This window comes from Syngnathus floridae, chromosome 3 (genome assembly GCF_059516105.1).
Source record: "Syngnathus floridae isolate MCC-2025c chromosome 3, RoL_Sflo_1.0, whole genome shotgun sequence".
Classification (NCBI taxonomy): domain Eukaryota; kingdom Metazoa; phylum Chordata; class Actinopteri; order Syngnathiformes; family Syngnathidae; genus Syngnathus; species Syngnathus floridae.
The window spans coordinates 7,042,694-7,069,276 of record NC_142415.1 but is presented as its reverse complement, the minus strand read 5'-3'; the positions used below and the strand labels follow the sequence as shown (position 1 = coordinate 7,069,276).

At 40.9% G+C, this 26,583-nt stretch overlaps 3 protein-coding genes across 7 annotated transcripts; all 3 read left to right on the top strand.

Moving 5' to 3' along the window:
• Positions 1-344: 344 nt before the first annotated feature.
• bdnf (brain derived neurotrophic factor) lies at positions 345-13,203 on the top strand. 5 transcript variants are annotated; one of them, XM_088371701.1, is made up of 2 exons: positions 345-531; positions 12,148-13,203. In XM_088371701.1, the coding sequence occupies exons 1-2, from the start codon at positions 385-387 to the stop codon at positions 12,979-12,981; spliced, it is 981 nt and encodes a 326-aa protein (XP_088227827.1). In that variant the 5' UTR covers positions 345-384; the 3' UTR covers positions 12,982-13,203. The 5 variants fall into 5 exon arrangements, with proteins under 5 accessions (XP_088227827.1, XP_088227829.1, XP_088227832.1 ...); XM_088371703.1 differs by lacking the exon at positions 345-531 and adding an exon at positions 633-1,136; XM_088371706.1 differs by lacking the exon at positions 345-531 and adding an exon at positions 1,451-1,924.
• Positions 13,204-16,382: 3,179 nt separating this feature from the next.
• Positions 16,383-24,497, top strand: lin7c (lin-7 homolog C (C. elegans)). Its single transcript, XM_088371252.1, has 5 exons — positions 16,383-16,685; positions 18,200-18,318; positions 18,884-18,955; positions 20,838-21,047; positions 22,070-24,497. The coding sequence occupies exons 1-5, from the start codon at positions 16,649-16,651 to the stop codon at positions 22,235-22,237; spliced, it is 606 nt and encodes a 201-aa protein (XP_088227378.1). The 5' UTR covers positions 16,383-16,648; the 3' UTR covers positions 22,238-24,497.
• Positions 24,498-24,710: 213 nt separating this feature from the next.
• LOC148400263 (large ribosomal subunit protein P2-like) lies at positions 24,711-26,311 on the top strand. Its single transcript, XM_088371253.1, has 5 exons — positions 24,711-24,858; positions 25,337-25,460; positions 25,557-25,605; positions 25,847-25,942; positions 26,145-26,311. The coding sequence occupies exons 2-5, from the start codon at positions 25,338-25,340 to the stop codon at positions 26,222-26,224; spliced, it is 348 nt and encodes a 115-aa protein (XP_088227379.1). The 5' UTR covers positions 24,711-24,858; position 25,337; the 3' UTR covers positions 26,225-26,311.
• The last annotated feature ends 272 nt before the right edge of the window (positions 26,312-26,583 follow it).

Genomic DNA, 26,583 nt, shown 5'->3' with positions numbered 1-26,583 from the left:
TCCTGGTTTGATTCACAGCTTTCGTGTTTGTGACACAAGTGTGCAATGAGTTGTCACATTGCCGCTATTGTCTCTTCCAGACGCCTACAGGTTCCAGTCAGTATACAACCCCGTGCACCACCCATGCAGTGTGATTTCCTCCGACGAGGATGCCCCCCCCCCAACAAAAAAAAAAACACCACACACATAAAAATGTTTTTTTTTTAAAGTCTTTTAAACCAAACGAATGACACAGACACTTTAAGAAAGTTTTGCTTGCTGGCATCGGCTCAGGCGAATCTCACCTATTACTCATGTTGCTTCGTACATTTGGGGCATGGCTTGCAAGCACATCGCCTCGTCACTGCATAACAATCAGATGGCTCGGTGTTGGCACCGCAACTGATGGAATTTTACTCAAAACAGATTTCGTCTTTGAACTTCCCCATAATCTTCATCCAAAAGTATCGTTCCGGGGTGATAAACTCTCAGAGTAGAACTCTTCTGCAGGGGTTGTGGGGGAATTTCGATCATATCTGTGTGAGAGGCAACGTAAGTATCATTTGGCTCTGAACAAGCAACAAGTTATGCGGGAAGCAACGAATGGAATGCTGGTTTTAATTCTGAAAGCGAATTACAGGCCTATAAGCAAGAACGTTTGTCCGACAAATTGGGTACGTCTTCGCTCGCTGATCGACTACGTTTGACAGCTGTCGGCCAGCCAAGAAGCCCCCCAGTAAGGAACTAGCCCCCGTCATAAAAGTTGCCTGCTTGCCGTAGCGTATTTCAATCGCGTAAGAGCCCCTATAATGGCGTTGTCCGGGCGAGTGTGTTACGTCTGTCTGTGCAAGCTTCTCTCTGACAAGTCGCTCTTGTTGATTATTTGTCTTTCCCCGTGAAGCCACCAAGGTTGTTGTTGTTGTGGTGGTGCTTGCTTTTGTTTGTTTGATTGATTTTTTTTTTCCTGAGACAGTTTAAGCACGGCGTTATTGCGAAGGGTTATTAGATTCATAAGTCAGAGAAGTGGTGGGCGATCTACTGAGCACAGCAGAACTTCTCATATGATGACTTCAAACAAGACACATTACCTACCAGCATCTGTTGGAGTGAGTGGCTATTAAGACACTTCTATCCAGGACAGCGTAGGGGGGGAAATGGTAAGTAAGCGTTTGGAATAACACAACATTCTAAGGATAAAATAATCGCGTTTGGTGTTTAAGACTGCATTGCCGCTCGGGCTTGGATGGCTTCTACTTGACAAAGTCGCTCCAGTATAGCGAGACTGCGTTGTGTGTTGAAGGCTCGTGTTGACAAAGCTTGTGTGGGGGAAAAAAAGATTGTGTGGCGTTTTAGGGCTACGCCGAGGCAGGTAAGGCAACCATGGAATACATGACTGGTGCGTGCGCGTATATGCTGGCTTCCAGGTGGGTCGTGCCTGCTGCCAGCGAGAGGCTTTATTATACATGCATGTATGTTCTTTTAAAGCAACATGTGCCACTTAAGTGAGACACTTGGAGATCCGGTTCACCGGCTATAATATCTTTTTAAGGCGGATTTAAACAGGACGGCTGGACCGTTTTTTTGTTTGTTTGTTTTTTCTGGTTTGGTTTCATTAATAGGAGCCGCTATCTGGAAGGAAATGTCCACCCGACATGTGATCAAATATTAACGCGGTTGGTTTTGGCAGAGAGGGGAAATACACGTGACAAGAGCAGCAGCAGCAGCAGTTTTTTTTCTTTCTTTCTTTTTTTTTTAAGTGGGCACTCAACAAAAGTATCCAGATATTTCTGTGGCCCCCTCATACTGTAGTAGTTCCCCGGGCTGTGTGATGCTTTCAGCACATTGGACAGAGGCACCGGAGCCGTGCATGGACTAAACGCGCACACGGTGGACGCCAACTCTCTTTCCCCCTTTGCCAAACCTGGGATTGTTTTTCCAACTTTTGGTAAGATTATTTTCAGGGAGACGGTTGTCTTTTACATCAGATTTAAAGAGAGGGGGGAAATTCAAACGGGAGAGAGGGGAGTAGGGGGGGGGGGGAAGCGCATGTGCTTTTTTTGTAGAGCACTGTCAAAGTTGAAACATTAGGCTGTCTGCTGTTTTTGTTTTGCCTTTTTGTTGTTTTTGTTTATTTTTATTTTTTCTGCACTGCACATTGTCAGTACCCTTAAGCCCCCCCACACTGCGTTTAAACTTTGGGACATGCAAGCGTTGGTCGCGGAGATCTAACCACGCACATAGTGGTTGTCAGCCCTTGTAAAGGTAAGAGCCCAATCCATTTTTTCCATATCACTCTTTTTTTGCTGTCGTCTTTGCGGGCTTTTCTCTAACTTGGGCTTTTTGTAAGCACAGCATGCAGCTTGCATCCTCGCCTGCGTTGTCGGCGTTAGTCTCCAAAATAACTCCAGTTGATCAAATGCCTGTTCTTTAGTAACGAAATTGAATGCATCAGGCAAGAATAAAGGCTCGCGTGTAAGTCTCGTGGAATGTCTCTATCGAGACTTGTCCATTTTAAATGATTTAAAATGGGCTTCTCTTTCTTTGAATCTTTGGAGTTTCCGAAGCTGTCTTGCTGCAACACAATGTGCGTAATGGTTGCGTTATGCCTAATCATGCTCCCGGTATGAAACCAAGACGCTGCAGTGATCCAGTCATCCTGCTCCATAACCGGTAGACTGATCCTTGGATGTGCGTACAATGTAGTCGTGATAGCACGTACGGGGAGAAAAAATCTGGCATCCTCCCTTTTTATTATTATTTTATTTATTCTATGTTGTTGTTTTTTTATCCATATGCTTGTGCTGCTACATTCATGTTTTGTCTTGATGTCTGTGGATTCTGTTATCGGTCCAAATATAGCCCTACGCTTTACCCCCTCCTTCCCCCGGACCCCCACCCCTCCCGTCATCGCCATCAAATCACTTGTGTTTTTACTACGCCCGCTCCACGGTTTCATTCATAAGGTGCTTTTCGCTTCACCTGCTCCCCCTCGTTTTTTTTTCCTTTTTTTTTTTTTTTTGTGGGGGGGCGGCGTACACCACAACCACGGGCTGCACAGAAATAACACTCTAAAAATATACCAATCGTGATCACGTCCTTTCGTAGAACTTTTCAATTTATAGCCCGCAGAATTAGTTTTTTGTGTGAAATTATTCTAATGGGCGTGGCTCAGTACGTCACTGACAGATGTGATGGAGCGATAACATGTCTCCGTGAGCACTTGTGCTGACGCGGTAGCGTGGATTAATTATTATCCCCCCCCTGCTTCAAAAATAAAGAATTACTATGATTGGACACTTGATGGAGACAGATTTATAGGATCGTCACTTGAAAGTGCATAATTTTCTCACAAAAATTGCTCGAAAAGCTTTGGATATTGTCTATTTCCACCCCCCATCTTCATCTCAGTCCCACTCTCCATCTCTTGTCTCTTTTTTTTCCCCTCTCCTCCTCCTCCGGTCAAAGATTTAAGATCCAAGACGGAGCAATTGCAAAGCGAGGAGAGAAAAGCCCCAACGCCCACAGTCAGTTCTGTTTTAATCAGCAGTCACCTTTCACGCGGCACGTGATCCAATAAATAGTCCGAAAACGAATGTATTCCTCACGTTTGTTTGATTGTGTTTCAATGGTGGAACTTGTGTGTAAGCGTCCACGCTCGTTTTATATGCGTGTGCAACGTGCGCCGATCATATTCTGTTTGTTAATGCTCATTTCGCACGAGCAGAAAAGCTCACATTATTTAGAACGTTCATAATACGTTGCTAATCTCTGCACATCTCTGCAGTCACGTTTCGGGTGAATAAATAAGAAAACGTTTCTTGCAAAATCTTAAAATAATTACACGAAGCTGTGAGGTTATTTTACTATTATTTTAAGTAACAAATCTGGATGGTTTAATCCTATTTTTCCCATCGAGGGATTTTTTTTCTAATTAATTATTGTTTGTTTTGTATATGTCTACGATGTAATTGTATCAAGAAAAATGACAAGTCAAATGCGTGTCTTTCTATGCATGTTGCAATATATACATGTTTTTTCCCGACTGATACGTGGGATTATGGTGTGGGCGTGGGCGTGCATGGGTGGAGGAGGAGGGATGAGCGGAGGCGGGTTAGGAGGGGTCTGTGGGGTGGCACGACACACTTTGTATGTATGAAGGTTTTTTTATAGCACTTTTCTGCAATGTACGTCAGCGGATCAGTCCATAAATGGGGTTGTGCGCGTGTGTGTGCGGGCGCGCGTCTGCGTGCGCACGCGGACGCACGCGTTATCTTTACTGAGAATCTCCTCTCTCGCTCTCCCTCTCTCTCTCGCTGCAGAGTTGTGGTGGGCGTCAAAATTCACATCAAATCATTCGCTTGGCTTTAGTCATTTAACGAAAAGGCGTAATTTTAACGTTTTACTTTTGATTCCTATATCTGCCTTGTGTGTTTTTATCTTGGCCTTTGTCTTATTTCAATCAATTTCTATGCTTCGAACGGATTCGTTAAAATCAAGTTTTTTTTTTTTTTATCTTTTAATATTTATAATGTCAACAGGACCCCCTTTTCACTCCATACTGCGTCCTTTCCGGTATATTTCTCATTCATTAATTATAAAAAACTGTCGGCGCTCTCGTGCACAGTATATAAATAAGCAATGGGCTATCGATTATATTTGGGCTATAGATGGCGGAAATCTCCACACAACAGCAGGCGGACGTCACGATATATTTAGAGCAAGGAATAATCATCTTAATCATGATGGCAACGAAGGCTCCATCGCCCCGCCACCGCTGCCGTTTATAGTCACCACCGTCATCACCTTCATCACCATCACCTTCATCCAATTAACAGGCTTGTTTAAACAAGTTCCGTCAAGAGGCGAGGCTTCGGACGTTCTGTGGTTTTTTTTTCAGCACGGATACGGGTTTAATAAATTAATATTTAAAAAAAAACTGCAAATAAAAGGCTGCCGTTCTAACGTGTGATGTGGAAATAGGCGGATTCATGATGCAGTGTGCGTTTGCTCGATCACAGTCTGGTCTCCGCAGCACCGAATTCTCGCAACTTCATACTATAATTTCATATCACTGTTTTCTTTTCCGAGTAAGAGACAGAAAGACAGACAACTTGTCTTTAGAGTTGCAAATTATATATATATAGTATAAATGTCTGTTTCATCCTGCTAATAATTATGATAAATATCTTGTCATCACAGGAAAGATTGTATTGCCTCCTCATCCTAGTGTCTCATTCTATTGAAGAAACCGAATTTATCTGTTTAAAAGGCATCCCAAGTGGTCCGCAACCCACCCTCGCTGTTTGACGTCATCTAAGCTTAAACAGTGTTTTCTCAGATCGGCTCCAGGAGGCATGTACTCCTACTTTGATCCAAGTGTCCTCATCTCCTTCTTTTATCCCCAGTGAAAATGACAATTTCTCAAATGTCATTTCCCCTTTTCCATGTTACGCAGTTCCTGTCTTGCACAAGCAGGTAGGCTGCTGACTGAATGAAGCATCAGCAGTGCCAGTTTGTCTGCATTTGGCATCAGAACCTGTAAGAAATGTTATACATGTGTTTCTTTTCTGTGCTGCACAAACAGGGAAGACGTTAAGCAAGAGAGAAGTGTAAATGCAAATCACATGTTTTCAACATGGCTCGATTAAAACCTGAGCCATGCCCCCCCACCCCCACCCCTTCAACAAAAGACAAAAGAGGTTCATCCATACGCCTCAGACAGTTTGAAGTCATTGTTCCTGAGAAATCTTAAACCTGTAGAAATAGAACACCACGGTGCGGATGAAATAGTGGCTTAGTTTTCAGAAGGACTCCAGGTTGCTTTAACACAAGCCTCAAAGTTATCTCTGGACCTTGGAGCGCTTTGTTGCTTCCATTTATCATACATTATTTTGAATTCATTCAGAAAACTACTCCCTAAAGCCTCTGACGCTGCTTGCAAGCCAAAAGACCACTTGCTACACTGTCTTCGGTTTTGCTGCATTTGCACAAATGAGAGAGAGAGAGAGAGAGAGAGAGAGAGAGAGAGAGAGAGAGAGAGAGAGAGAGAGAGAGAGAGAGAGAGAGAGAGAGACTTGTTTTTTCTGCTAATGAGACTGCAAGTGATTTATTTATGAATTACTTGTTTGGAACATTGAGCATTTTTTTTGTCCTCGCTGGAGTCAAAACCCTCGATGATTGCTGCTCTTTGTCATCCAGGGTTCGCCCTCACCTGTGGGCCTTTGAGGAGCGCTATATCTATCTTGGCATGTCCCTGTGTGTGTTGGAGGTGGGGCGGACTCATTAGGCAGGTGTGAGCATCTACTACCATATTGCTGCATGCCAAATAGGAGCTCCCCAGCACATACGCCAATGCGGGGAAGAATTATGCTGGTCATAGAGCAAACAAATCACTCAATCTTTGCTCTGGACCAGTCACAAAGGATAATGAGGCGCTGTTTTCCCATTAAAGCAAAGCATCAGTTTGAACATGTTCAACATGCACTCAAAGGCTTGACCTGCTCAGTTCATTGTTAACCAACGCAAGCTACCTTTGTTAAAATGCTGTAATGCAAACATGTTTGTTCATTGAGCCATCCGTTTGTTACGAGGATGGCGTTATTATTTGCAAAAGCAAGGCTGTTCTTTCACCAAGTTAATCTTTTTGTTAGCCTCCAATGTCTTTTGACGTTCAACAATTCTAATTCAATGTCTTTTTTTAAATAGATTTGTTTTTTAAATAGAATGTCCACGCAAATATGACTAAGGGTGGTGTTGCTCATGAATAAATTCAGGCTATTGTTGCACATCTCCGCGTTGGGTCACGATTTGCACGCTGACGCACAGCCTTCAAGAAACATGCCACCATGTTTGGTGAGCAAACGCGGAAGCAAGGAGGCTTTGCGTGCGATATATATATATATATATATATATATATATATATATATATATATATATATATATATATATATATATATATATATATATATATATATATATATATATATATATATATATATATATATATATATATATATATATATATATATAGTGTGGGTGTGGTGTATACGGAATGCGCTCGATAAAAAAAAAAAAAAAAAGACAAGATGCGCAGTGAAGGCACACTAATAGTTCCGCCTCCGGGCTGTTTAAACAGGAGTCGGAGGCGAGCAAGTGAGCCAGCCAGCCAGCCGCTGGTCACATGTTGCAGCGTCATCGTGTAGTAAAGTTGCTCGACTTCCACACAGGCTCCCCATTGCAAGCTCCACGGCTCTCTTGTCTTGTCTTCATCCCGCCACTGGTTTGCTCCTCCTCCTCAACCTCCTCCTCCTCCTTCCTCCTCCTCCTCTTCCTCAGCTGCTGCTGCTGCGGCGGCATGCAGGCGACAACTTGGCTTTCACACAACATCTCCACCGGAGCCGTCCAGCCATGGGAGTGCATGACCTCATCCATGCAATTTCCACCATCAATAATTTAATGTATTTGCTCCAAACTTGAAGAGATATCCTGAAGCTTGTCAGGAGGACACAGAGAGGAAAGTATCGCTAAAGTCTAAATTACTCAGGGAGTTGCCCAGGACAGCCCAGATGACACTGTCCTGTTGAATGGTCTGTTTTACGACTGGGCAGCACAAGGTACGTTTTTCTCCCAACTTCTTTGTAGTTATAATGGATGCTGCTGCTATTGAGCTGAATGTTAAGACAAAAGTTGGTGCTAGGTTTGTGTGCTGTGTGTCTGAAATAAGCCCATCAAGTGTCGTTATCCTGTGGACAGGCAGCGCCGCGGCCCCAGGGGGGAGTATGTGTAATCTTATCCCGCCGTTCATTAATAAAAAACGGACTTATTATGTTGATTGGGTTTCCAAAGCAGAACAAGGACTCACTTGTGTAATACTATAACACAAAAGTAAGACGCCTGTTTCACCACTGGACAGTGATAAGCATTGGGCTAGTTTTTCTTCTTGAGTGGCAGCATTTAGTAAAAACAATCGCATTGGAACATCCTATAAGTTTTTAGAAAAATCATCAACGTAAAACGGGTTTAAAACTAACAAGTTCCGAGGCAAAAACAAACTTCGGGTTCTTCACTCATTAAGACTTTATGAGAAACCCGAGACCGGCCACTTTGGTCCACTTCTTGGTGTTGTGTTTGCACTGGGTGTCTTCAAATTACTGATCTATCTATCTATCTATCTATCTATCTATCTATCTATCTATCTATCTATCTATCTATCTATCTATCTATCTATCTATCTATCTATCTATCTATCTATCTATCTATCTATCTATCTATCTATCTATCTATCTATCTATCTATCTATCTATCTTAGACGGAAGAGGATGGTAAAGCTTGCTAATATTCTACGGTCTCGGGCGCCATCTAGTGTCCAAAGTGTATAACTGCAATGCCCCAATTTCAAAATTTGTGCAGCAATCTCCTTGCTATCGGGTGATTTTTGGGTTCAAATGAACACTTTGAATCGAATTTTAAGCAGATTTGACATCAACTAGCATATGACTGCATTTTTTTTCCGATGGAGGTGAATTCTCCTAATCAATGCTGACTGCTGCATGATGTGTGGGAGGGAGGCGACCGCTTTGGACAGCACAGCTCAGACAGCAGCAGTTTGAATTCTTGTTGGCTTCAAAATGGCAGTTGATAAGGCTTGGCTCTGAGACCAGGTGTGATCCCCTGTTGCTGCTCCTGCAGTATACAGTATTGCTAAATATGCTCGGATTAAAAACAGATCTCCAAGCAGCAATGTTCCACATGTGTAAGCTGTTACCAATGACAGCCTGATTTGCTTTTCTTTTGTTTTTCACTGCATATATTATAGAACACAAGGGTTGTCCTGAATCTAATTTCATGTGTGCATGTTTGTTTTCCCACTGTTGTTATAGCTGAACATTTGGCATTGAGTTCTGTGCACGTTGGACGTGACCAAACATGCTGCTTGGTAAACACTTCCACTTCGCAAGGTTGTTGAGGAATTGAACAAAGTGTACAAAACACAAGCAAGACATGACAGATAACAAATGTTGCTATACAGTCCAATCTGATGTTTATCTCTCATATTGAAGTTTTCCTATGGGGAGGTAGATTATACCATAAAGTCTAGCAAAGGTATATGGTTAATAATCACAAGGAATGCTAGCCCTTTCATGTCCTTTAGAAACTTTTCATCATCTGTCATATGAGGTATTTAGTGCTGTAATCCCCACCTGGCGCAAAGAATAAACACGAGACTAAGTTACATATGGCAGCCTGCAGGCCGTGCCCTCAAAGCAGGCGAACAGGTGGTCATTTGGTGCGTGTGGACGTCCAAAAGGCCACACGCTCACCTGCTCGCATTGTTCCATGCGCTTCGTGGCTTGAGGTGTGTCACCGCGCATGAAAAGCATGTTTGAGCAGTGCTTATTGAGGCCTTTGTGTGTGTGTGTCCCCCCCCCCCGCCCTCCCTGCTTCATGTCATCTATCTGGCGGAAGGGATGGATTGGATGGATAGATGAATAAATGCAAGGAAGGAAATGCTGCCTCTCAATGGTCAAGACTTAATTATTGGACACAAATCAATACCCTAGCATCAAGTCCAGATATTGCAATAAATCCTCTGGAACATTTGGATCCCCCCTCACTTGAGTTTTCATGCCCATTGTGTTAAACACACAAACACATGCTGTTATGCACTATGAAAATCCTGCAGTGCGTGGAACATCTTCTTTGGCCGCTTGTATAATTCTCAGCCGGTCCCACAGCAATTAAATGATTCATTGGCTTTATTGCGTTTTAACAGGATGTTGATTGAGAACATGAGCCATATTGATCGCCCTGATGGAAACAGGAAATCACAGAGATATAAATACAATCATTTGTTGTTCCCGGTGTGAGCGTACCTGGGGGAATTGCATGCAATTGCGCGCTGTTGAGTGGCATTACCCCCAGCAACCTCCTCCTCTCCATTCTCTCCCCTGTGGAGACCTGGAAGAGACGTCATCTGTGGTTGTTATGCTGCGAAATGACGCCGCCACCCTCTCCACCCCCTGCTGCTGCAATATTACCCCTGTGGTCGCTTACGGAAGATGCAGCACTTTGTCTGCGCCATTTCCAGCATGAAGTTTGACGCCTAACAGTAATCAGCCCTCTCCCTTCATTTCCTTGATGTGGAAGTGGAACCATTTGTGTGCAGTGCTGATAATAATATCAGCCTAAATGCATCCTACACATAAAGCTCGTGACTGGCATCCGTCCCGTAAAGCAACATGATTTTTCAGTGCTGGGAAGGCCCGCGTACATCTCCTGATTGGAATCCAAACAACAATGAGGGGTTAATCGGTGAGGTGCTTTAGCATGTAATTACATTTCACTAGCATGGATTTGCGCTTTACACCATTCTTTGTCCTTATTGTGGTTTAATTGGCGAGAAGGAAAAATACCCCCAATCTTCTTACAAGCCAGCCCCTCCTTATGCATCCTCCTTGGAGCACACACACTTTGTGGAGGCGCGCGCGCGCGTCCCTGAGCTTGGGGAATGAGTGGCTCATTAGGAAGGATGTGATATTCTGAATAGACTGGGAGACTCCCAGCACATCTATTTTTAGAGCCGATATCTCTATGGCAGTCACCGGTGTTGTTTAATTGCAGCCCCAGACACCAATTAAGAAGGAAACAAATGCGTTGAAGGGCGGTGCTTGCTCCTTCTTTACGGTAAAGGTCCTTGTGTCCATTCAGAGGGGAGGGTGTGTGTGTGTGTGTGTGTGTGTGTGTGTGTGTGTGTGTGTGTGTGTGTGTGTGTGTGTGTGTGTGTGTGTGTGTGTGTGTGTGTGTGTGTGTGTGTGTGTGTGTGTGTGTGTGTGTGTGTGTGTGTGCGCGTGCGTGTGTGTGCGTGTGTGTGTGTCTTTGTTCTCTACATATTCCTGTAAAAGGTTGGGACGCTCACAGCCATGATCACTTTTCTTTTTCTTCTAAATAAGTCCACCATTGAAGACAAGTCATTTCTGTAAGGATGACTTTCTACTTAGATCATTTGCATGTGCACAGTGTTGGAGTGACACCTAGCAGGGTTTAATCATCATGTGAGTGTAAAGATTGGCACCTTCCCTGGTAGCGAAGATGACACATTTTTTGAGTCATTCGTGTCCTGCTGGGTTCAGCCTGGAGAGTTATGGAGTCATCCACCTGTTCGCTGCAAAGTTCTCGCTACTTAGGATTGGAATTTTCTTGCCAAACAAATCATTCCCATGTTTTCAGCTTTTCCGCATTGGATGTCCCTTTATCAAACACGCAAAACAAACAAAACCGTATTCTCTTACGTCAACACATGACAACTGTCCGCATTGTTGGTGCGTAACATCTCAAATTCAGCCATCGTGTGTAGGTTCAGATGCAAAACGTATAATTGTGTCCATCAAGCGTAAACAGGTTCAACTGCTGGCAAGAGTTGAATTGTTTTTGTCCAGCTTCATCCTGCTGTAGCAGCGTGTTCTATGATGATGCCAAAACTCGTAAATGATGCCACGCTCAAATGCAAAAGTTTGGGATTTCTGTATCTCAGCAACACAAATTATAGGATGCAGAGTGTCACATTGGAGGATTTTTTTTTTTTTTATTTTGATGTAATAAGGAAGATGGTTCAAACACTTATAATAATAATAATAATAATGATAATAATAATTCCGACAGCAAAAGCGCCTTATTTTTGTTTGTCGGGCTACTTTGTGGTCGCTGAAACAAGACAAAAGAAAGTTGTAACTTTGTTGTAACATCTCCAAAACTTGTGCAGTCAAGGAACAAGCCAATGAACAAAGCAACAGGTGTTAAACATGCTACTTTTTGCTAAAACAAGAGCTGCTTCCACCTGCGATTGCCTCGGGGAGTTAGTTGTATATGGTGCAGTACAAATACGACACACAAAGGGTTTATTTATCGACAGTCACTTGGCGCTCTGTGATGTGAAGCGCATCTTAGGTGCATTGATGCCAAGCCTCACATATGAATCGGATGATCCTGGTTTACGCATGTTAGGAAACCACTGGCAAGATTCAGTGTGATTGCAAACATTTGATGAAGCTAGTCTCTGGGGAGACTTCGAATATTCAATTCAATTGATTATGACTCACAATGACAAGCCAACTGTCCACTAACTAGCCGGGTGTCCCCTTCCTTCCCTTTTGTCTTTCTTTGTCCCTCCAGTTCCACCAGGTTAGAAGAGTGATGACCATCCTGTTCCTTACTATGGTTATTTCATACTTCAGTTGCATGAGAGCTGTGCCCCTGAGAGACGCCCCAGGCATGCAGGGCCATCGGACGGAAGGCTACCTGGGCGCCGCCGCGACGGTCGCAAGAGGCCGGGGGACTCCACAGAGTGGTGGCGGGCCGGGCCAGCGTGGGATGCCCTCGCTCGCAGACACCTTTGAGCAGGTGATAGAGGAGCTGCTGGAGGTGGAGGGGGAGGCAGAGGCGGCACAGATGGGACAGGGGGCAGATAGGAGCCAGGGAGGCGGGGGTCCGGCTTCAGACACGGCCACCGAAAGCAAGGATGTCGACGTGTACGACTCGCGGGTGATGATCAGCAACCAAGTGCCTTTGGAGCCGCCGTTGCTCTTTCTTCTGGAGGAATACAAAAACTATCTGGATGCTGCTAATATGTCCATGAGGGTGCGGCGACACTCTGACCCCTCGCGACGTGGAGAGCTCAGCGTTTGTGACAGTATTAGCCAGTGGGTGACAGCGGTGGATAAAAAGACGGCGATAGACATGTCGGGGCAGACGGTTACCGTCATGGAAAAGGTTCCCGTCCCCAACGGCCAACTGAAGCAATACTTTTACGAGACCAAATGCAACCCCATGGGGTACACGAAAGACGGCTGCAGAGGAATAGACAAGCGGCATTATAACTCCCAATGCAGGACAACCCAGTCCTACGTGCGAGCCCTCACCATGGATAGCAAAAAGAAGATTGGCTGGCGGTTTATAAGGATAGACACTTCCTGTGTATGCACATTGACCATTAAAAGAGGGAGATAATGTATAAAATGTATAGATTTTATTGAAGAGTTTAAAAAAGAGAATACAGAGAAAATATCTATTTGTATATATACATAACAGGGTAAATTATTCCGTCAAATGAAAATTTTATGGACTGCATGTAAAAAAAAGATGAAGTTTATACAGTAAAAGTGATATAACAGTCTATTTATTGAACATATTCATGACCTTGTAAACGATTAAAAAAAATCTGATCAGTCATTTGCTCCCACTTTAAATTACTATATCACATTCCTCAAGACATTGTGGATTTGTTTATGTTGCCAAGATTTACAAAATGAGGTGGAAAAAAAAAACAGGCACGGAATGAGAGGACAGTTCCATCTTCAAAAGCTTGCATGCTGCTTCAATTGTGAATTGAGAAATTCTCCACTTACAAAAAAAAAAATAATAAGAGGCTGACCAAAAAAAAAAAAAAAATCAACTTTCCGTTTACATACTCGGCGGAAAACAACTTTCCTCTCCAGTAATTTATCTGTTTACTGTTCTAAACTTCTCAAGGTATAATGTTGGGATTACATACTATGTCAAGGTGCTGTTGTCAAAGCTTTGCTGTTTATTTTTTTATTCCCACCAGAGTAAGATATATATATTAAAAAAAGAATACATATATATATATATATATATATATATATATATATATATATATATATATATATATATATATATATATTATGAGATATGTTTCTGGGTTAATATTATTCATTTTGTATGTTGTGAAGTTGTTTGCAATATTAAACTGAAATATTTGAAGAAATAAAAATGACTATAGGCAACTGAAAAACAAAACCAATGTGGATAAAGTTTCAACCCTCCATTTTTAGTTATAGTCACAAATACTGACGCACATAAAACATAAAACATCAATCAGCCGCCAAATTGACCAAAATGTTACCCAATAACCAATAATGTGCAGTATTTCAAATTGGGACTGATGAAAAATGTCAGGATCCGAAGGGAACTTGGAGCTTTGGGCTTTTCAGAGAGAGCGAGAGAGAGAGAGACTGTTGTTGAAATGGGGTAACTACAAAAGAGCAGTGGCACTCATTTACAAGTGTTCACAGGCATGGTCTTTATTGTCACTCAACCTACACCATAATCCCACAATCAGAAATAATCCTCACTTTCACAAGGAAAAAAAATGTCTGCACGATCAAGTTTCGACTTGTAAAGTTAGGCTCTGGGTGCTCTTGACACATACTTAAAGGCTTCAGCCGGCCCATGCATCTGTGCACAACTTCAGTGAATCCCATCATGAGGTGTCTTCAACAAAAGATCAGTCATCAGGACATTCATTGAGTGGTACAATCACAAAGACCTGAAGCAAACCGACTTGTCTGTTTCCTGAGGGGTAAGGTTGTCACGGGTTCATTCCATCAACAGCCCATGAAACACCATTTTCTTTCACATCTTTATAACTCTTCTGGTACATTTAGTGACTCATTGATCACAATTTAGAAAAGGGGGTGCACATACAACAAACAAAAACAACCCAATTATATAAATTGCGTAACTTTTGTTCTAATGTATGCAACTTTCACCTAAATTTCCTTCACCACCACCTATTTGAGGATAAGAAGAAGCCCTGAAAGAGGATTGGAACTTGCCCTTTGAAATTTGGGAAGCTGCTGACGAAAATGTCCAGGACCAGAGAACTGATCCTCGCTTCTCTTTCCAGCCCATGAAATATGGTGAGAATTTACTGTGCTTACCTTTGATACACGAAATGTAAGGAAGGATTCATACAGCTGCTCAAAAGGTGTGATCATCATCACTCTATATGAGTGTCCAACAACAGGTACAGTCATAGTAAGGAAATGCTGAAATTATATTGCAGCAGTTTTGTAGCTAATGGAAGTGAATCATGGCAAGATATAATTATATGTATGCTTAAGCTAATGTGATCACTACACAATGCAAAGCTTTAATGGTACACATTCCTGAGGGACAGTACAAATTTGTCAGCTAAAGCCATCTTATAACAGGCATTTCTGCTCAATGTTTAAAACAACAAAATCCCTAGGTAACTTGTAGGGGGGTTTTCCCCATCTAAAAGACTAGCTAACCAACTAACTAATTCAATCAATCAAACTGCCATAACAGATCAATCCATGGCATTATAGTTGCGGCTGGCCAATAGAGGGCACTAAGGAGTCGCCCCAGCACTCAGAAAGAACACGTAAGAAAAATAAAATTAAATGGAAGAAATATCTTGAAATAAAGTACATCAATATACTACGGGAAGTAAGAAAAATATGATTATCAGAATTATGAAAACAACTTTTGTCCATTTCGTATTTCAGGTATGGGGTGCGAAAATATTCACCTATACAAACACATTAAAAGTGCGGTTGGCTCTGTCTGCTGAAAAGGGGTTGAAGATTTACTTTTTCATTGGACTTCTACAATTTACATGCAGGTAGGTTTGCGAACATTGGTTGCTACTTGCTAACTTTAATACTGCTAACCAGACAAGAGAATTGTAAGTAAACTGGTAAGATTTTCTATCTAATTTACGTATGGAATTTTATGATTTTATCTGACTTTGATCAATCAGAGGCAATACGTAACGCCATGCAAAAATTGAGCAGTATCCAGTGGCATTGTAGGTACATTTGTTTCTTTTATTTGCAGACAATTTTGATCAAATTATTTAAGTTAGTTCATTTAAAGAATTTGAACACAGTGTTGATGTTTACACTCTGCATGTTACAGTGGTTTACATATCATTTTTAGGAATAAAATTAAGGATTTCACTTGCCAGGGGTCTCAAACTCCAGATTCGAATGATCTTAATCAGGGAGTACTACATATTGTTTTATTTATAATTTCGATCTCTTTGTGTGTCTTGGCATGTGAAGAAATTGACAATGAAGCAGACTTTGACTTGACTTTGATTTTTATTTTTTAGGTTGAAGAGGTAATTTTATGATTTTATCTGACTTTGATCAATCAGAGGCAATACGTAACGCCATGCAAAAATTGAGCAGTATCCAGTGGCATTGTAGGTACATTTGTTTCTTTTATTTGCAGACAATTTTGATCAAATTATTTAAGTTAGTTCATTTAAAGAATTTGAACACAGTGTTGATGTTTACACTCTGCATGTTACAGTGGTTTACATATCATTTTTAGGAATAAAATTAAGGATTTCACTTGCCAGGGGTCTCAAACTCCAGATTCGAATGATCATAATCAGGGAGTACTACATATTGTTTTATTTATAATTTCGATCTCTTTGTGTGTCTTGGCATGTGAAGAAATTGACAATGAAGCAGACTTTGACTTGACTTTGATTTTTATTTTTTAGGTTGAAGAGGTAATTAGGTAATTCAGGAGAATGGTATTAAACCCGTTCACCGATTAATCCAAATATACTGCAAAAACAATCACAGTTGCTGTCACTTAACCAACTGTATTCTTTTTGAAACGTAAATTCAAATTAAATTTCGTGGCGAGTCTGTTTTCCAGCGTTACCTGAACGCACCATGACACTGGCCGCTAGCCTGGCCTGCTAATTTAGCTAATCTGGTTTATCGTCTCTGTTGAGAGCCCGTAGTGTCAGCCTGGATTATCAATTTTAGTGTCCCATTGCTGCTATTCAACGTAATATCTGCGTGACATCAAACAGCATCCCAGTAGGAAAATGGCGTCGCTAGGGGAGCCTGTACGTTTGGAGAGAGGTACAGTTAATTGGCTAGCTAGTGTCGCTTTGAAATGTTTGTGTCGATGGACACATTTGACATAAAACTACCGTTAGCAAAGAACACATGCTATTGCTAAAAGCAAGCATCGGTAGCAATTATGGTACCATGATAGTTTATGTACTTCGTAGTGGTCGTTTGCTAGCAGCAATTCATTTGTATCAGATTTCGAAGCCGAGAAGACGTTCTGCTGGACGTCATGCAAAAATTACCAGTGCTTGTATCTTATCGTAGCTAATTAGCTAACGTCAGGGAACTGTCGGCAACGTTTATTTTTAATGACATGATTTTTAATTTCTGTATACTTCAGTGGTAATAAACTAAAAGAAAAAGAATGTTCAGGATGGATTCCGACACGGGCTAAAGACCAGCACTTGTGCCCTGCGAGCCATGAAAAGCCGACGTTAGCCGCTGCTAGCTGTTTCTCCTGTAGTGCAATCGTAAAAACTTTCACACGTTATCATTGTAAAGATAGCCTTTCTGAGTCAGTTCATTCAGTTTTGCCATATGATTATAAATGTATGTGATTTCTTGAAGTCTGTCTGTCTGTCTGTCTGTCTGTCTGTCTGTCTGTCTGTCTGTCTGTCTGTCTGTCTGTCTGTGTTGAGGGGGAGTGGGTAACTTTTCAAGAAATTTGTGTTTTCTTAATTTTTCATATTGTTCCTGTTTATCAAAGTAATTGTTTCTGTTTCAGGAAATAGTTTTTGTCTCAGAAAATCTTGAGATTGGAGAGCCTTTTTTCCCCCTAAAGTATTTTTTAAGTTGCTCTGAGTATTTTTCTGTTTTTCTATTTTCTTATTCTTCCCAAAATTAAAATTATTTTGAAAATAGGAAACAAATCACTTGTGAAAGTAGTGGGAGTTATGATTAACAGAAAACCAAAATTATCAGGGGAAAAAAATCAAATTAATCTGTGTTAGAATAATCCTCTTTGGCACACGTGATTAGCTAGGTATTTTAGGGTATGCCTCTATCTTGCTATGACCCTTCTTTTGCTTTCACTGGCCTTCCCTTCTCTATGACAGTCTTTGCACGTATTAGTTAATTTCAGTGAAGACTGCAAGGTCACACATTATTACACAGGGTAGGCAGAGCCGCCCCCTTGTAGGTGGGTGGCCAAGAGTATGAATAGGAATCCTGGAGGTGGGGGTTAGGCCTTCCGCAATCTCGCTGAAAAGGCTCCATGGACGTGTCTTGATCTTTCGGCCGTACATTAAATAGTTAAACTGAGAATGCAGCCTCCTGGTAACTACTATAAGCATAGCGAGCATTAAAGATAAAAGAACCGAGGAAATATAACATCTGAAAACCAAAAATGAATACAGAAGTAAAATTAATTGTTGTTGTTTTTTAATTTATTGGTTTCTCTCTCTTCTTTCCCCCCCCCAAGTGAATGCACTTCAGTATTCTGAGATTTCACTAGGTTTCTCGAAATGTTTAAGGACTTCATGTGAGCAATTGTTTTGGTTGTGTTACATGTGCTTTGTTGGCAGATATTAACCGTGCCATTGAACTGCTTGACAAGCTTCAGAGGACAGGGGAGGTTCCTCCTCAGAAGCTGCAAGCCCTACAAAGGGTCTTACAGAGTGAATTCTGCAATGCTGTCAGAGAAGTAAGTAATTTTAGCGAAGAAATCTTCCCATCTCAAGTAATTTTTTTCCAGGCTCCAACTATTGCCAATAATTAAAACTTTATCAATTATACAAACAATTTTAAGTAGTGATAGGAAAACGAAGCTTTTAATTTGCTTCATGAACCACTTGTATTTTTTTTTTTACTCCTTAAGATGGCACTTACTGTACAACATTGGGCTGAAAGCACATTGACTTGCTATTTTATAAACGCCTTTATTTATATCAACAGTGCCATCAGGAGGAGTAAAAAAAATAAAAAATAGAACTGGTTCATGAAGCAAATCTGAAGCTGCTTTGTTTCCCCATCACTAGTTTTAAGTTTGTAGATTGTAAATGGTCATTCAAGTAAAATCCCTACTTGAAGGTGCCTTTCACAGGATTTGTCTTAGGTGACATCAGGTATCATGATTGGAAGTTTGGTTTTAAATTTGTGGCATATTTTTCCTTTGGTTTGAACACCCACTTGTACCATTTTTCATGGGAGGTTGCATTATTTGTAGTTGAAACTGCAAGTTTTGATCTTTGGCTAATTTGTTCCTCCAGGTTTATGAGCATGTATATGAGACAGTGGACATCAACAGCAGTCCTGAAGTCAGAGCAAATGCTACGGCAAAGGTACAATTATACAGTCCCTATATTATATTTTATGTGTGTGTGTGTGTATGTGTGTGTGTGAGGGGGGGGGGGGGGGGGGGTGTACCGTATTTTCCAGACTATAAGTCGCTCCGGAGTATAAATCGCACCAGCCATAAAATGCCCCAAAAAGTGAAAAAAAACATATAAGTCGCTCTGGAGTATAAGTCGCATTTTGGGGGCAATTTATTCGACTAAATCCCACACCAAAAACAGTCATGAACAAGCAACAACAGGCTAAACGATAGCAACAACAGGCTAAACGATAGGTATGCTAACGTGACAAACACAAACAAAGAGCTGAGAACGGGCCTGACGTAACATATTGAGTGATTAAAGACAACTATTACATGAATAACATGTTTATAAAGCCATCGGTGTCACTCCAATTCATTAAATCCATCGATCGTTCTTTGTCAACAATGGGTGCGCGCGGCTGAGGGCGCTTGCACTTCAAAATATTCCACAGGCTCATATAACGATGGATAAACTATATTTCAAATAACTATTATATAAGCCAATAATATTATCAAACCATCCGTGCACTTTAAATCCATTAAATCCATCGATCAAATTCCTCGTCCTTTGTCAACATCGCCGCACGTGCGCCCTGACGTCAGCCTCGTCTTTATTCCACAGATCTAGTAACTATATAACTATATTGTAGCGTTAACAAAGTACAAGGATAGACGTGGGTTTGGTAAACGGCTCTTTATTAAACAAAACAAACTTCTAAGCGTGTGGCGGCGTGGACTTCCAGACACGAGAGCTGCATGGCATAGGACCGGGCGTGCGTAATGGCCATGTCCGAGCTCCACGCACCGTTCGCGGACAGCCACTCGGCCGAGCGCCGGCCCCCGACTCAGTAGAGTAGGACCGGGCATGCGTAAAAGCCATATTAGTTTTTCAAACCTTCTATGTCACTCCAAATCCTTAATTCCTTCAAACTCTTTGTCCTCCGTGTCACCGCTAATGATGCCGGTAGTCCTTACGTGGGTACGTTTGTCCTTTATGTAAACAACCGCCGCGCCGCGCTCTGCCACTGACGTCACTTGAAATAGTAATCCATTGGTACATCACGGTTCTCCAAACTTTTCAGCTGCATATTTTACAACTTGAAGTTTGTAACCTGCAAAATATGGGTTTCTTTTTGGTGCCATTTTTCTTAAGCCCACCCAGTTGATGAGTCACGGCCAACGGTGAAATTTAGAGCGCCCTCATCCAGTTTCGTCTGAAAATATAATTTTTTTCAGATGTAGTTTTTTGTTTTGTTTATTTGGTTGTTTTATCAGTCAAAGTCTGCTTTATCGTCGATTTTTTTTCATATACTAAGACACACAAAGAGATTGAAATTACGTTCCCACTATCCCTCGGTGAGATAGTACACATATGCATACAAGCAACACAAAAAAAAAACAAGAAGGCACAAACAATGAATAAATAAGAGTGTTGAATAAATGATAAATAAACAAATAATAATAAATAATAATAATAAATATAAGAGGAGCAAAAATGGAGCAAGTGTACATACAGCAGACAGTGGACTTGGATATGGTGCTTTAAAGTGTTAATTGCTTTATTTGATGTTTTCTCTATTTTTTATGTTTTGAATATGTTCAAGATAAAGATATAAAAGCATGTGAAGTGATCAACTATACTAAAAATAACATGGGAAGTGGTCAACTATACTTGTAAGTAAGTGATGTCTTAATGATCAAGTAAAAATTTGTGAAAAAAAACATAAGTCGCTCCTGAGTATATATAAGTTGCCCCACCCACCCAAACTATGAAAAAAACCGCGACTTATAGTCCGGAAATTACGGTATATATTTCAAGTCTTAACACAGAAACTCTAAATGTACAGGCAACCGTGGCAGCTTTTGCAGCAAGTGAGGGACACTCACATCCGCGTGTGGTGGAACTTCCCAAAACAGAAGAAGGCCTGGGGTTCAACATAATGGGCGGAAAGGAGCAGAACTCTCCAATTTACATCTCCCGCATCATCCCAGGAGGCATCGCCGACCGACACGGTGGACTGAAGAGAGGTGATCAGCTTCTTTCTGTCAACGGGGTGGTAAGTCTGCTTCCTTTACTGTCAAAAAGTCAATTATCTTGTCACATTTGTTGGAATATTACTTTTTAGCAGTTGGACTCTGATTATGGTCTCAAATTTGACTCGCACATCTTATTCTGATTTCCTAAAAGGCTGCCTCGTCTGTTGAACAGAAATCCCCTTTTTAGCTTATTTTTTTCTCTGCACACATAAAAAGATGCCACTAAAGAGACGGCAATTCAGCCTACTTTGCATTTTCCATTGCTTTTCACTGTCATTTTAATATTGGCCCCATGTCTTTGGTCCATGCAGCGATACGACTTTGGTTTTGCCGGTAAATAACAGGACATGTATAGACACAAACAGACATTTATTGTTTGTATTCAGTGATGGGGAAAAATGAACCTCCAAAATTGCTTCATGAACCAGTTGTTGTATTTTTTGACTCCTCACTCATCACTTGGCACTTGCTGAAAGTACAATGACTTGCAAATTCTCGAATGCCTTATTTAAAGCAACAGTGCTATCTGGAGGAGTAAAAAAAATACAACTGGTTCATAAAGCAAATTTCAAACCTTCATTTTCCCATCACTATTTATATTACACTCTCAAGTGAATGGGGACTGAATCCATGCTCCCAAAGCAAGCGAATCACGACAGCATTATTGACTTTGCAAAATCAAGGCATTTATAAACCACACCTCTCAATGCTCTTTATTTTGTTGTTCAGGGCTTCAATACGGCTTTGAACACCTTGAAAATCCATAATGGTGATGTGTGTTACGCCTCTAAATATTCCATTTCAGAGTGTGCATGGTTTTACTTTTTTGTACTTGCCACCATTTGGCTTTTCCTATAAATTTCTGATGGCCAACCACAAGGATAGCTGGTGAATGTTGTTCTACAGAAACTCATTTTTGAATCTCCTGTGCAAACGTGAGAAGACCTTGACTGAGGCTCAAATGCTTGTTGATTTAAAAAAAAAAAAAAAAAAACTTTCTCTCTGCCAAAATCCTAACAGTTTTATGGTTTGTTTTTTCTAGAGCGTGGAAGGTGAGCACCACGAGAAAGCAGTGGAACTACTTAAAGCAGCTCAGGGCACAGTGAAGCTGGTAGTGAGGTACACCCCCAAAGTCCTTGAAGAGATGGAGTCACGTTTTGAGAAAATGAGGTCGGCGAAGCGTCGGCAGCAAACCAACTATCCCCAGTAGAATTGTTTCATGTCGACGCCAGTTCTTACGGCTCTCCTCCTCCAGCCTTCAGGCCATCTGTTCTGGTCTTTTTCATATATTCCAAATCCAAAACATTCAAACCTACACACACACATAGTTTTAGTCGATGCACAGCAAAGTATATATGTTGTACTTAGTTTCTGCCCTTTTCAGCAGCATTTACTCACAGTTACTGTCCTGGACAACACAGCCAAGACATCAGCACACATTGCCGCTCGTCAGCCATCTCCGTAACCAGGGCAATAGGTTCAGGCTTATATTTTGCATTACAAAGGTCACATAATAGGAAACCGGCATGGATAGACCCTCATCCATTCAAAATGTCTGACTTGGTCCTAAATAACTTTTCAGAAACCTTTTGCTCCTACCTGCTTAGGTTTCCAGTATGAGAGCTGCTAGCGGTGTAAATCGCTGGAAATGCTTAAAGGCCTCATAATTGGATGTGGATCAGACCAACATGCCCATTTTGGAAACTTTTACTTCAGCTTAGCATAGCTCACTCACAACTTGTGCATTACCTTTGGAACAGGCAATTTCAATGCTACTACAAAACTCCTTCAACAAGGAAAGTTGGCAACTCATCAAGTGAGCAGGAGATCACTACGTGTGTGTTTTCCCTCTTTTTTTCACTGATTGTTCATTATAGTCGGAAGCAGATATTTACAAGTAAAGACTAAGACATGGTTTTACGGCATTGATTATGTGTCTTGACGTTTGGTGTGCCATGCTACAACAGTCATCAAAAGTGAGGATGAAAATGTATCCTTATTCATCTGGGCTTATGGTTCCTATTTTCAAACGAATGCAAAATGGCTTCGACCACACAACAAATATGCTTGTGATGACACACTGTATCCAACCACTGCAACATCTGTAGAATACTAGGATATTTACTGACACTTATTTTGTTACACGCCATACCATAACTTGATATTGATCTTTAGCATTTTAGCCATGCAATGAATAAACCATGTCTGTAATACACTATCATGTGTACGAATGCAACATCTGTAGTTTTATATCATTCTCAGCTAATTTTTTTTTTTTTGGTGACCTATAATGTTGGTAACTATTGATTGTGTTCAAAAAGAAGTCTCAGTGCTACCACAATGACTTAGTGCAGCACCCTTTCAGGCAACAGTTGTTTTCTTATTTACTAGTGAAATACCAAACACGAGCTAATTATCTCAAAGCACTGCCTTGTTTTTCAGGTGAAGGAAAATGATTGTAAGAAGATGAATGATGTTACTTCTTTCCCACATGTAGTGCAAATAACGTTTATTTGGAAAACTGGTATATAAAAAAAAAAATGTACGGAAGTCTGACTCAAAAGACACAAAATTGAAATGTACAAGTGGATCTATGCAAAGTTTCTTTTCTTTTTAAAATGGGGGATTGTTGTCCTCAATTGCTGCAAAACTGTTTGTTTTAATGTAGAATGTCAATCTAGAATGTGTCCAAGGCGGTGCAAAATTGAATATGAAGCATTAATTCAACTTGCACAATGACACTTATTGATTATATTGGAGTTAAAAAAAAAACTTTTTGAGAATTTCAGGGGCTTCACCGCTACCATTGATTTTTTTTTTTTTTTTTCTCTCCCCCCTGGCACACCATTCCATGTACATATTTTAGTTGGTTAAATACTATAATAGTTTAGCTTGTATGGTTTTATTCCACAGCAGCATGTTAAATTTTCTGCACACGTATTTCAACACACTGAATGTCACTGTCATTTGACGTCATTGCAAAATATTGTGAATCAACTCAACTTTAGCCATTTTACGCAATCTTCCTGTTGGGATGGTGAATAGAGTATTTTTTATAATAGCTTTCTTTTGATATTTTTCAATTTTTGTAAGTGTTTTGCTAAAAAACAAATTAGGGGCAATGTGAGCCTGTCTGTGCTGCGTGTGTGTGTAGCAGGGCTGTATTTGGGCAGCAAATTGGATGTTAGTACTCTGCAGACAAAATGGCCTACGTCAATGCTCCCTTTTCAGATCTCAACTGGTCTTTGTGCGCTCTCTAATTCCAAGAGCATACTTGCAGCATATGTGAAGCTTTTGATAATGTTTTGAAGTATTTTAGTTGTGCTTGTTAAAGTTGTTTACCTGTAGATTGTGGTATGTTTGTGCTCTTTCTTTTTCTTATTTACTATGTTGTGTTTATGTGCAATGTAAAGTATATAGTTTTAATTGTAGCAATAGAAGTGAAAGTTAAATAAATATGACAGATTTAATCTTGAGTTTTGTTCTCAGTTTCCAACACAATGTCGGTGCGCTGAACTGTTTTGTTTCTAGTGACAGTGAATCTTTTAAATTAGAAGTTCAAAATTGTATTCTAAATTTTCTTAGTGTCTCCATTACGGAAGGGCCAGTGAAGAACATAAGGGGGCGTGACAGGATTCTGACTTTTTTTCCTCAAACGATTTAATCACCAGTTCTGTATACATCCTTGGAAAGTGCAGTAGGTGGCGCTTGACCTGCGGCCAAACACAAAACGAAGAAGAAGTGAGTGCGCGTCCGTGTTGGTTGTGTGACGTAACTTCCTTTCCGTTTTGCCACCCTCACAGTGAACACGCGTTCGCCTTTTTTGCTGAAGTGAGTGGCATTTTAAAAGCGTTTTATTACTACTTAAAGTGATCAAATGAACCACGTGACCGAGTAATTATACTATTACCAAACGCCTGGGTGATTTGAAGGTGTTTCGATGAAATGAAGGTTTAAAACTTGTTAGTGAACCGTACCGAAGAGAACCGCCACATGGTCGCTAGCTGCTAGAAATATGCATCGCCAGTAAATAATTAGTATAGTTCGTTACTAGAGTGATTAATTTCGTTAACTGCTCCCTGTTATACCTGTTGAAAATAATCATGTAGGTATTTGATGTAGTCAAATGTTTTTTCTGAGGCTGTGCTGCTTTGTGGAGATTAGATGATTGGATAGCTATTAACTTTTAAACTCTGGAAACAGCTTGACAGCCAATAACGATTTTAAAGCTCGTTCCTGTGTTTATAACCTAAAATAAGAGTACTTACATGCATGTCATAGTGACTCTAATGTTTATAACTTGATACAGAATGCGTTACGTCGCTGCCTACCTGTTATCCGCCCTTGGTGGGAACGATAACCCAGATGCTAGTCACATCAAGAAGATCCTGGAAAGTGTCGGCATTGAGGCTGACGACACCCGTTTGGAAAAGGTACCTGTTGTGGTGTTTAACCTCACCTGCTTAATATAGACGTTACTTTTGTTTTTTGCACGAGTGCATCACACAAATGTCGTTCTCTTTGGACAGGTCCTCTCTGAGCTCAAAGGCAAGAAAGTGGATGATGTGATTGCTGCTGGTAAGTGAAAAGCTGCAAAAAAGTAAAACCAACATCAATTATTTAAAAATAAATAGTTTTGATCTCTGCAAAGCCTTTAAATGCTTATAGAATTGACACAGCAAAGGACAAGCAAATATTGAATCTACTGTGCTATTTTTTTGCCTGGACCGTTTCATGATGCTTACCACACCGCCCTCTGCTAAATTTATCTACTTCCTCAGTCTTAACAGATGATGCAATTCATGTATTGTCTCCTCAGGTATGGGCAAACTTGCCAGCATGCCAGCGGGCGGTGCTGTAGCAGTCGCCACCTCTGCGGCTGCTAGTTCAGGAGGAGCCGCTGCCCCTGCCGCAGGTGAACATCAAAGATTTCCACCGTACTTGGCTCTTGGCACGCAGAGCTTCTGCTTGGCATGTTTGCTATCTGATTAGTTCACCAAGTTATTTTTGGGTGGCCCGCATAATCACACCATAATTTAATTATTTAAATTGTTAGTATTGTAACTTATTCATTTGAAATTCATTAATACATACCTGTTTCTTTGGGGGATTTCTAGCTAAGGAAGAGAAGAAGGAAGAGAAGAAGGAAGAGTCTGAAGAATCTGATGACGACATGGGATTTGGTCTTTTTGACTAAGCGCTCTAATAAATTTTTAATGATGATTTTAAAAAATAAACTCTTGTTTTTATAGTGTAAATTGCATTAAAAAAATCCAAGAGTGTAGTTAAGAATCTTATTAATAGTTTGGGAGGAGAATTCAATGGTAAAATTCTTCCATTTATTTGTGTTCGTATTTCTGGGATTTTATTTTATTACCCAAATAAAAAATAAATGAGCAGTCCGGTCTCATACAATCAAGAGGTCCTGGATTTGAATCTCAGTTGAAAGCCCCCACTGTGGGCATGTTGCGTTCACTAGGTGTGAATGCAACGTGTCAATTTGTGCCCTCATTGGCTGGTGACTGCACCAGAGTGTACTCTACTCAAAATCTACTG

What these genes read in the sequence shown, in the direction of transcription:
- bdnf (XM_088371701.1), top strand. Translation starts at nt 385, where the DNA reads ATGGAATTTTACTCAAAACAGATTTCGTCTTTGAACTTCCCCATAATC. An exon ending in ATATCTGTGTGAGAGGCAAC is followed by an intron (nt 532 to 12,147) that starts GTAAGTATCATT and finishes TTGTCCCTCCAG; the next exon opens with TTCCACCAGGTTAGAAGAGT.
- lin7c (XM_088371252.1), top strand. Translation starts at nt 16,649, where the DNA reads ATGGCGTCGCTAGGGGAGCCTGTACGTTTGGAGAGAG. An exon ending in TCTGCAATGCTGTCAGAGAA is followed by an intron (nt 18,319 to 18,883) that starts GTAAGTAATTTT and finishes TTGTTCCTCCAG; the next exon opens with GTTTATGAGCATGTATATGA. An exon ending in GAGCAAATGCTACGGCAAAG is followed by an intron (nt 18,956 to 20,837) that starts GTACAATTATAC and finishes CTAAATGTACAG; the next exon opens with GCAACCGTGGCAGCTTTTGC.
- LOC148400263 (XM_088371253.1), top strand. Translation starts at nt 25,338, where the DNA reads ATGCGTTACGTCGCTGCCTACCTGTTATCCGCCCTTGGTGGGAACGAT. An exon ending in ACGACACCCGTTTGGAAAAG is followed by an intron (nt 25,461 to 25,556) that starts GTACCTGTTGTG and finishes CTCTTTGGACAG; the next exon opens with GTCCTCTCTGAGCTCAAAGG. An exon ending in AGCCGCTGCCCCTGCCGCAG is followed by an intron (nt 25,943 to 26,144) that starts GTGAACATCAAA and finishes GGGGATTTCTAG; the next exon opens with CTAAGGAAGAGAAGAAGGAA.